Source organism: Lethenteron reissneri, chromosome 53 (genome assembly GCF_015708825.2).
Source record: "Lethenteron reissneri isolate LAM-NWPU_2019-01 chromosome 53, ASM1570882v1, whole genome shotgun sequence".
Classification (NCBI taxonomy): Eukaryota; Metazoa; Chordata; class Hyperoartia; order Petromyzontiformes; family Petromyzontidae; genus Lethenteron; species Lethenteron reissneri.
This window is the reverse complement of record NC_083831.1, coordinates 2,697,029-2,707,040: the sequence shown is the minus strand read 5'-3', so window position 1 is coordinate 2,707,040 and position 10,012 is coordinate 2,697,029. Positions and strand designations below refer to the sequence as shown.

The 10,012-nt window shown below is 60.0% G+C and overlaps 1 protein-coding gene across 1 annotated transcript in view; it reads left to right on the top strand.

The window, feature by feature from the left end:
* EXOSC5 (exosome component 5) overlaps positions 1–9,783 on the top strand; it is a 12,854-nt gene extending 3,071 nt beyond the window's left edge. Inside the window, exons 2-6 of the mRNA XM_061573574.1 lie at positions 4,215–4,365; positions 5,815–5,936; positions 6,783–6,923; positions 7,750–7,839; positions 8,407–9,783. Coding sequence (XP_061429558.1) covers positions 4,215–4,365; positions 5,815–5,936; positions 6,783–6,923; positions 7,750–7,839; positions 8,407–8,499 — 597 coding nt within the window. The 3' untranslated portion in view covers positions 8,500–9,783. The remainder of the gene's footprint in view (positions 1–4,214; positions 4,366–5,814; positions 5,937–6,782; positions 6,924–7,749; positions 7,840–8,406) is intronic.
* The last annotated feature ends 229 nt before the right edge of the window (positions 9,784–10,012 follow it).

Below are 10,012 nucleotides of genomic sequence, written 5' to 3'. Positions count from 1 at the left end.
CCACCCCCCTCCTTCCCATCCACCCCCCACCTTCCCATCCACCCCCCCCTTCCCATCCACCCCACCTTCCCATCCACCCCCCTCCTTCCCATCCACCCCCCACCTTCCCATCCACCCCCCCACCTTCCCATCCACCCCCCCACCTTCCCATCCACCCCCCACCTTCCCATCCACCCCCCACCTTCCCATCCACCCCCCTCCTTCCCATCCACCCCCACCTTCCCATCCACCCCCCACCTTCCCATCCACCCCCCCACCTTCCCATCCACCCCCCCACCTTCCCATCCACCCCCCACCTTCCCATCCACCCCCCTCCTTCCCATCCACCCCCCTCCTTCCCATCCACCCCCCACCTTCCCATCCACCCCCCACCTTCCCATCCACCCCCCTCCTTCCCATCCACCCCCCACCTTCCCATCCACCCCCCACCTTCCCATCCACCCCCCCCTTCCCCTCCACCCCCCCCCTTCCCATCCACCCCCCTCCTTCCCATCCACCCCCCACCTTCCCATCCACCCCCCACCTTCCCATCCACCCCCCACCTTCCCATCCACCCCCCACCTTCCCATCCACCCCCCTCCTTCCCATCCACCCCCCACCTTCCCATCCACCCCCACCTTCCCATCCACCCCCCACCTTCCCATCCACCCCCCACCTTCCCATCCACCCACCTTCCCATCCACCCCCCTCCTTCCCATCCACCCCCACCTTCCCATCCACCCCCCACCTTCCCTCCACCCCCCCCCCCCCCACCTTCCCATCCACCCCCCACCTTCCCATCCACCCCCCCTTCCCATCCACCCCCCACCTTCCCATCCACCCCCCACCTTCCCATCCACCCCCCCTTCCCATCCACCCCCCACCTTCCCATCCACCCCCCTCCTTCCCATCCACCCCCCACCTTCCCATCCACCCCCCACCTTCCCATCCACCCCCCCTCCTTCCCATCCACCCCCCCCTCCTTCCCATCCACCCCCCTCCTTCCCATCCACCCCCCCCTTCCCATCCACCCCCACCTTCCCATCCACCCCCCACCTTCCCATCCACCCCCCACCTTCCCATCCACCCCCCACCTTCCCATCCACCCCCCACCTTCCCATCCACCCCCCCACCTTCCCATCCACCCCCCACCTTCCCATCCACCCCCCCCCTTCCATCCCCCCACCTTCCCATCCACCCCCCACCTTCCCATCCACCCCCACCTTCCCATCCACCCCCCACCTTCCCATCCACCCCCCCTCTTCCCATCCACCCCCCACCTTCCCATCCACCCCCCTTCCCATCCACCCCCCACCTTCCCATCCACCCCCCACCTTCCCATCCCCCCCCCCCTTCCCATCCACCCCCCTCCTTCCCATCCACCCCCTCCTTCCCATCCACCCCCCACCTTCCCTCCACCCCCCTCCTTCCCATCCACCCCCCACCTTCCCATCCACCCCCCACCTTCCCATCCACCCCCCACCTTCCCATCCACCCCCCACCTTCCCATCCACCCCCCCATCCACCCCCCACCCTTCCCCATCCACACCCCCCACCTTCCCATCCACCCCCCACCTTCCCATCCACCCCCCTTCCACACCCCCACCTTCCCATCCACCCCCCTCCTTCCCATCCACCCCCCACCTTCCCATCCACCCCCCACGCTCGGCCTCTCACGGTTGAGTGGCACTCTACACACCAAACGTTCTCGTGGCGGTATAAACGTCGCACGCAGAGCCCATAGGCTCGCATAGGGGCCCAGGAAGTCACCCAGAAACACAGCGGCTTGCAGAGACCCGTAGACTCGCAGAGACCCGTAGACTCGCAGATCAGCTGACTCGCGTTGAGATCCGTAGGATATAGGATATCGATGTTTCTCTACGCGCGTGAGTCTACGGGTCTCCGCTTGAGTCTACCCAGGGAGGTGCGGTGAAGGGAGGCAGGGGAGGCAGAGCCTCATCTGTCATACTCCAATGAAAATAGCTGTTACGAAAAGTTAAAAAAGAATAATCCAATAAAATAAATATTAAGATTTTTCCACCGATCTGTGTTATAAATGTAATTTCTGTACGATTCCAATCATTTTTATAGTCAAAATCGCCAAGTTTGCAAATACAGGGAGAGACGAGAGGTGAGGCAGCGACTAGCTCAGCCTCCCCTCTGATTGCGCAACCCCTCAGTAACTGGATGGAGCGCGGGCAATAAGCGCGTGCCTGTGACTATCTCAGTATGTCACCAATGTAATGATTGTAGACCCCTTCATTTCATGTCCTCGCCTTCCATACTCCAGCTAACTTATTTCACGTATGTGTATAAAGAGATTTAGGCTCGCTGGTCTCGTCATGAAACTGCAATGAAAAAGCACCAGGGGAGGAAGCTATCACATCTGCCTCACTGAGGGTGACGTGTCTAACACGCCCCCTCAGTGAGGCCACGCCCCCCTCAGTGTGTGAATTTGGCTCTGACACGACGAGCCAGTGTCTCTCCAGTCATTGACCTCAGCACGTCACTGGATTCATAGTTACTGCAGCTACATACTATTAACATTCCTTCCCTTTATTAATGCTACCCCTATCCCCTCCCTTTGATGCTGCTAATCCTGCGTAATGCACGGGCGTAATATGACTTTGAAACCCCCCGCCCACCTCCTACGCATTTCACAAGTAGTACTAATCCCTTATCTGCATTTCCCATAAATATGCAAAATTTATCTTGATATGCAAATTCTTTTGTCAAGGCGCTCTTCCCCCTCCAACCCAGCTTAAATAGACGCTCCAAGCCTGGGGTGTTTCATTCAGACTCTGTCTTCCCGACAGACCTGTTCTTCACCTGAGGACGGCTGCTTGCGTTGTGGCCGAAACGTCGTGAGAATTGTATTTTATTATGTTTTATTTTTATTATTTTATTATTTCCCTTCTACGTGACTTTACCGAAAGAACCAAGAACATGGATTCATACTCTTTAGGTTTTTTCGGTGAAGTCACATAGGTAAAAAAATTCAAATTAAATTTAAATTAATTAAAGTAATAATAGAAATAAAATTATAAATCACGACGTTTACTGTATCAAGTGAGTAAATTTAGCTGTGACGGTCCCACCTGATGACGGAGACTTGTGTTGCCTCCTAAACGTCGTGATTTATTATTTTATTTTTATTAATTTTATTTTTTTACCTACGTGACTTTACCGAAAAAACCTAAGAGTATGAGTCCTTGCAATCACGAAAGCTTCAAATCTAGAATTCACGTCACTGGAGTCTCCGCGTTTCTGTGCGAGTCTCCGCGTCTCTCGTTGTGCGAGTCTCCGCGGCTCTCGTTGTGCGAGTCTCCGCGGCTCTCGTTGTGCGTGTCTCCGCGTCTCTCGTTGTACGTGTCTCCGCGTCTCTCGTTGTACGTGTCTCCGCGTCTCTCGTGCGAGTCTCTGTGCATCTCTCCGCGTCTCTCGTTGTGCGAGTCTCCGCGTCTCTCGTTGTGCGAGTCTCCGCGTCTCTCGTGCGAGTCTCTGTGCATCTCTCCGCGTCTCTCGTTGTGTGAGTCTCCGCGTCTCTGTGCGTGTCTCCGCATCTCTCGTGCGAGTCTCCGCGTCTCTGTGCGTGTCTCCGCGTCTCTCGTTGTGCGAGTCTCCGCGTCTCTGTGCATGTCTCCGCATTTCTCGTTGTGTGAGTCTCCGCGTCTCTGTGCGTGTCTCCGCATCTCTCGTTGTGTGAGTCTCCGCGTCTCTGTGCGTGTCTCCGCGTCTCTCGTTGTGCGTGTCTCCGCGTCTCTGTGCATGTCTCCGCGTCTCTCGTTGTGCGTGTCTCCGCGTCTCTGTGCATGTCTCCGCGTCTCTCGTTGTGTGAGTCTCCGCGTCTCTGTGCATGTCTCCGCGTCTCTCGTTGTGTGAGTCTCCGCGTCTCTGTGCATGTCTCCGCATTTCTCGTTGTGCGAGTCTCCGCGTCTCTGTGCGTGTCTCCGCGTCTCTCGTTGTGTGAGTCTCCGCGTCTCTGTGCATGTCTCCGCGTCTCTCGTTGTGTGAGTCTCCGCGTCTCTGTGCATGTCTCCGCATTTCTCGTTGTGCGAGTCTCCGCGTCTCTGTGCGTGTCTCCGCGTCTCTCGTTGTGCGAGTCTCCGCGTCTCTGTGCATGTCTCCGCATTTCTCGTTGTGCGAGTCTCCGCGTCTCTGTGCGTGTCTCCGCGTCTCTCGTTGTGCGAGTCTCCGCGTCTCTGTGCGTGTCTCCGCGTCTCTCGTTGTGCGAGTCTCCGCGCCCCTCATCCGTCTGCCGCCGTGCCACAGGCGACACGGCGGTGCTGGCTGCGGTCTACGGCCCGGCCGAGGTTCGCGTGAGCCGGGAGCAGTCGGACCGCGCCACGCTGGAGGTGATCCTCAAGCCCAAGACCGGCCTCCCCGGTGATTGCCCCGCCGCAGACTCGCCCCCAGACACCCTCATGCAAACCCCCCCCCCCCCGCCCTTGTGACTAAGCTAGTGCGGGGACTATAGCATTTGTTATACTGGTAGGAACCTCCTGGTTACACCAGCCCACAGGGGATTATTGTGTCCGTCCGTCATCATCAGGTGTGAAAAACACAGCAAGAATTGTTTTTCTTGCTGTGTTTTTCACACCTGATGACGATTGCTTGTGTTGCAGTCGAAACGTCGTGAGAATTGTATTGTTTTATATTTTTATTATTTTATTGTTTCCCTTCTACGTGACTTTACCGGAAGAACCAAGAATATGAATCCCTGCAGTCACGAAAGCTTTAAATCTAAATATAACATTTATAGTTACGTATTATTTGTATATAATTTTACCTGATTTGCTTACCTTTCCTATACAATCCACTTGTATAGTTTGTTCGTTGAAACGATCTGACCCCGTGCCCCCGACTGGACGTCCGTGAAAAAAGAGCTTTGTAGCTCATCGGATTCCTCCTGCAGGATAAACAACATTGATTCTGAGCCCAAAGCAGAGGGCCCTCGCTCAGCCCGACCTCGACCGTCGCTGAGAGCGACGCTCACTGACCCAGAGTCGTCCCCTGACCCTCCCCTGGTCCAGCTTGCTCCCGTATCGAACATCGCTCCACTCTGTCTGTGAGCCCTGAACCTGAGAGCCCAACCCCCACCTGGACCCTTACTCTGACCCGAGCCAGAACTCGTTCCCAAACCCAGCCAGAGCCTTGCTCTAACCGCAACCCTAACCGTGACGATTATCTGAACCGGTCCTGGGCCTCCCCTAGGTCAACTCAGCCTTAAATGAGTACCTGGTGCGGTGTGTAAACATCGCCACTGGGGAGACAAAGGCGGTCGGGCGTGGTGCTGGCCACCCACCCCATCGTGTACCGTTCCGGCCTTCATAGGTGCTCGCTAACAGCACTTGCCCCTACAGTCTGTTAAGGCTATACGGGGGGTCTTTGTGTATGCTTGTGTGTGTGCGTGTGTATGTGTGTGTGTGTCCATGCGTACGTGTGTGTGTCCCTGCGTACGTGTGTGTGTCCCTGCGTGCGTATGTGTGTCCGTGCGTACGTGTGTGTCCTTGCATACGTGTGTGTCCGTGCGTACGTGTGTGTGTCCGTGCGTACGTGCGTGTGTCTGTGCGTACGTGTGTGTGTCCGTGCGTACGTGCATGTGTCTGTGTGTCCGTGCGTGTGTCTGTGCGTACGTGTGTGTCCGTGCGTGTGTCCGTGCGTACGTGTATGTGTGTCCGTGCGTACGTGCTTGTGTCTGTGTGTGTGTGTCCGTACGTGCGTGTGTGTGTCCGTATGTGTGTCCGTACTTACGTGTATGTGTCCGTGTGTGTGTCCGTGCGTGCGCGTGTGTGTCCGTGTGTGTGTGTGTGTCCGTGTGTGCGTTGCGTGCAGGCGTGCGGGAGAAGAGCCAGGAGCAGTTTGTGCGCGGCGTGCTGGAGGCGACGCTGCTCTCGTCGCTGCACCCCCGCACCTCCATCACGCTGGTCCTGCAGGTGGTGCACGACGCCGGCGCCGTATCCTCGCACACCACCTCGCGCTCGCTTCGTAGCGGGCTCAGTCCGTGTGCACGGACAACATCTTGTCGCGCCGCGTGAGCCGACCGCGCCGATCGGAGAGGTGCCTTGGGAAGGGTCGTCGTGTCGGGTTTTAGCGGGTTGGGGGCGGGTCCCCGTGGCGCGATCGTCGCCCCCGACCGGCGGTCTCTCGTAGCCGCGTTGGAGCCGAGTCGCTTGGAGCCGCACGGCGACAGCCGCCGCTAGGGGGGGGGAGCTGATGGTGACGCGCCGGGGGGGGGGAGCTGAGGGTGACGCGCCGGGGGGGGGGAGCTGATGGTGACGCGCCGGGGGGGGGGAGCTGATGGTGACGCGCCGGGGGGGGGGAGCTGATGGTGACGCGCCGGGGGGGGGGAGCTGATGGTGACGCGCCGGGGGGGGGGGAGCTGATGGTGACGCGCCGGGGGGGGGGAGCTGATGGTGACGCGCCGGGGGGGGGGAGCTGATGGTGACGCGCCGGGGGGGGGGAGCTGATGGTGACGCGCCGGGGGGCGCGAGATGCCCGTCGCGAGTGGCAAAGCGCCCTGAGACACTGCCGCTAGCAGACACACAGCTCCTCCTTTACCTCCTCCTGTTCCACCTCCTGTACCACCTCCTCATCATCATCTTCATGCTCGTCGCTGTCATCCTGACCCCCCTAACTGTCACCATGACCCCTGACGCCATCCCCCCTCCCCACATCATCCCGTCCCGAGCCCCCCACCGTTCCCCCCCCACCGTGCCCCCCCCCCCCACCGTGCCCCCCCCCCCCCACCGTGCCCCCCCCCCCACCGTGCCCCCCCACCGCCTTCCTTGACGCAGCACCAGCTGCTGGCGTGCTGTGTGAGCGCCGCCTGCATGGCGCTGGCGGACGCGGGGCTGGCGCTGCGCTGCCTCTTCTGCGGCGTGGCCTGCGCCATCGCGCGCGACGGCACCATCGGACTCGACCCCGACACCAGCGCAGAGAAGGTGAGGAGGTCACCCAGGGGTCGCGAACCCCGGCCAGGCCGTGGGTGAGTGAGGTCGTGGGTGGGCGAGGCCGTGGGTGAGTGAGGCCGTGAGTGGGTGGGTGAGTGGGTGGGTGAGTGGGTGGGTGAGTGAGTGGGTGGGTGAGTGGGTGGGTGAGTGGGCGAGGCCGTGGGTGGGTGAGGCCGTGGGTGAGTGAGGCCGTGGGTGGGTGAGGCCGTGGGTGAGTGAGGCCGTGAGTGGGTGGGTGAGTGGGTGGGTGAGTGGGCGAGGACGTGGGTGGGTGAGGCCGTGGGTGGGTGAGGCCCCGGGTGGGTGAGGCCCCGGGTGGGTGAGGCCGTGGGTGAGTGAGGCCGTGGGTGAGTGAGGCCGTGGGTGAGTGAGGCCGTGGGTGAGTGAGGCCGTGGGTGGGTGAGGCCGTGGGTGGGTGAGGCCGTGGGTGAGTGAGGCCGTGGGTGGGTGAGGCCGTGGGTGAGTGAGGCCGTGGGTGGGTGAGTGAGGCCGTGGGTGGGTGAGGCCGTGGGTGAGTGAGGCCGTGGGTGGGTGAGGCCGTGGGTGAGTGAGGCCCCGGGTGGGTGGGTGAGGCCGTGGGTGGGTGAGGCCGTGGGTGGGTGAGGCCGTGGGTGGGTGAGGCCGTGGGTGAGTGCGGCCCCGGGTGGGTGGGTGAGGCCGTGGGTGGGTGAGGCCGTGGGTGAGTGAGGCCGTGGGTGGGTGAGGCCGTGGGTGAGTGAGGCCGTGGGTGGGTGAGGCCGTGGGTGGGCGAGGCCGTGGCTGCGTGTGAGAGAGGCTGTGGACTCACTCCGCGTGGCCGCCCGCTCTCTCTCCGCAGGAGGGCCGAGCGCTCGTCACGATCGCCCTGGACAGCAGCGGCAAGAACATCCTGGCGTCGTCCACCAAGGGGCGACTCGACGCCACCGAGGTAGCCCCACTCACCCTCGCCATATGAACGTGGAATTACCACCACCGGCGAGTGTCGCACCCCCCCCCCCCCCCCCCCCCCCCCCCCCCATCGTATACAGCGGCAGGGTGCTGGGCTTTCTCCGCGTCTTGCTGTTGTTCCCTCTCCACGCTCAGAATCGACGTCACACATTTGGAGTATTCGGCCGATATAAATCTCCACGTGATGATGATAAAGCCCCTTCCTTCGGCGGTCACTTGTGGTGGCCCAGGTCGCTTCTGACAAAGAGCCATGGAGCTGAGTCGGGCCTTAACTGGTCATATAAAACACATTCCTGCGGAGGGAGCTGGTAGGAACGTTGGGTTGCTCGGTTAATGGCCAGGGTCAACGGCTCCCCTCTCCACCCAGCCCCACCCCTCCCATATTTGTATGCACGACGGACGGCCACAATAATCCCCTGTGGGCTGGTGTAACCAGGAGGTTCCTACCAGTAAAAATAGTTTAGTTATTAAACGGCAACTTGCTGCCCGTATAGAGACTGTGATCTGATGATTGATGATTTCTGCCCCCCCCTCCCCTGCACCCCAGTACCAGCGCTGCGTGGCGCTCAGCCGGGAGGCGTCCACCAAAGTTTTTGAGTTTTACCGCGACTCCATCAGCAGGCGCTACTCCAAGTGCTGAAGACCGACGTCGCTGAGACACGCGGAGACACGCGGAGACACGGATTTGTGGAGTCGGGGATATGTGGAGTCGAGGAGATGCACAGACACGGAGACGGGGACGCGCGGAGACACGATGACTCGAATACGGAGACACGTGGAGACGGAGACACGTGGAGACGGACACGCGGAGGCACAGAGACGTGGAGACACGGACACGTGGAGACTCGAACTCGTGGACGAACAGAGAGCAGCTCTCTCTAGAGCTCTTACTTTCTCCATTCATGTTCATACCTTTCTCAAGGAGAAACGAATAGAAATCAGAGCAAAAACAACTGCTGCGAGTCGTGTGTGTGAGAGTGTGTGTGAGAGTGTGTGTGTGAGAGTGTGTGTGTGAGAGTGTGTGTGTGAGAGTGTGTGTGTGAGAGTGTGAGAGTGTGTGTGTGAGAGTGTGTGTGTGAGAGTGTGTGTGTGAGAGTGTGTGTGTGAGAGTGTGTGTGTGAGAGTGTGTGTGTGAGAGTGTGCGAGAGTGTGTGTGAGAGTGTGTGTGTGTGAGAGTGTGTGTGTGAGAGTGTGTGTGTGAGAGTGTGTGTGTGAGAGTGTGAGAGTGTGTGTGCGAGAGTGTGTGTGAGAGTGTGTGTGTGTGAGAGTGTGTGTGTGTGAGAGTGTGTGTGTGTGAGAGTGTGTGTGTGTGAGAGTGTGTGTGTGTGAGAGTGTGTGTGAGAGCGTAACTCGATGGCGACTTGCCAATGACCGGTACCAGCGGTGTCATGGTTGGCCTCAGTGGAGGAGGCTTGTGAAGGACGCTACTGCGCAGTTGGAGGCAGTCGCTCTCCAACAACAACGGAGGGCGGAGGAGCGACGCTCACAACAACGAGCGGGGCGCCGGGCGGCTAAAAAGCTGCAAGGTCGGCACAGTGGGTGGGGGAGCACAGGTTGTGTGCCGGTCGTCGCAGTCGGTCAACACCATGGCACCATGGTCTCTCCCCGTGATCTCCCAGCTGCGGCGAGACTTCCTCGCTTTCACGCGGCCTCGAGGTGCACCTCGCCTGGCACGGGGCGCCGTACCCACGTCGCCGCCGCCGGCAGTTGAACGGATAACGGCCGTGTGGCGGCCGTTCCGTAACTCTAGCCGCGTGGCCGCACGCGGTGACCTGAACGCGCAATCACTGTATGTTTGTGTGGCGGTGTTTTTTTTATATATTTGTAGAGGAAAGCGGCGGCGGCGGTGGCGGTGGGCTGCCATGTTTTGCAAGAGGCGTTTAAATAAATGACTTGTTGAAAACGATTGTAGCGGTCGCCGGGGTTTTAGTTCTTCGTAGGCGAGAGGTGGAATTTCAAACCAGCGGTGGGGGGGGCTTTGTGTAACTCCCTCGCCTGGTGTACAGGAGGTCGTGGGTTCCATCCTGGCTCTGACGCCTGCTGTGTATTTGGAGTTTGTGTGTCTCATCATCATCATCATCACGGTGGCTAGGAGATGTTAACTACCTCGCCTGGCGTACAGGAGGTCGTGGGTTGGACGCCTGCTCTATATT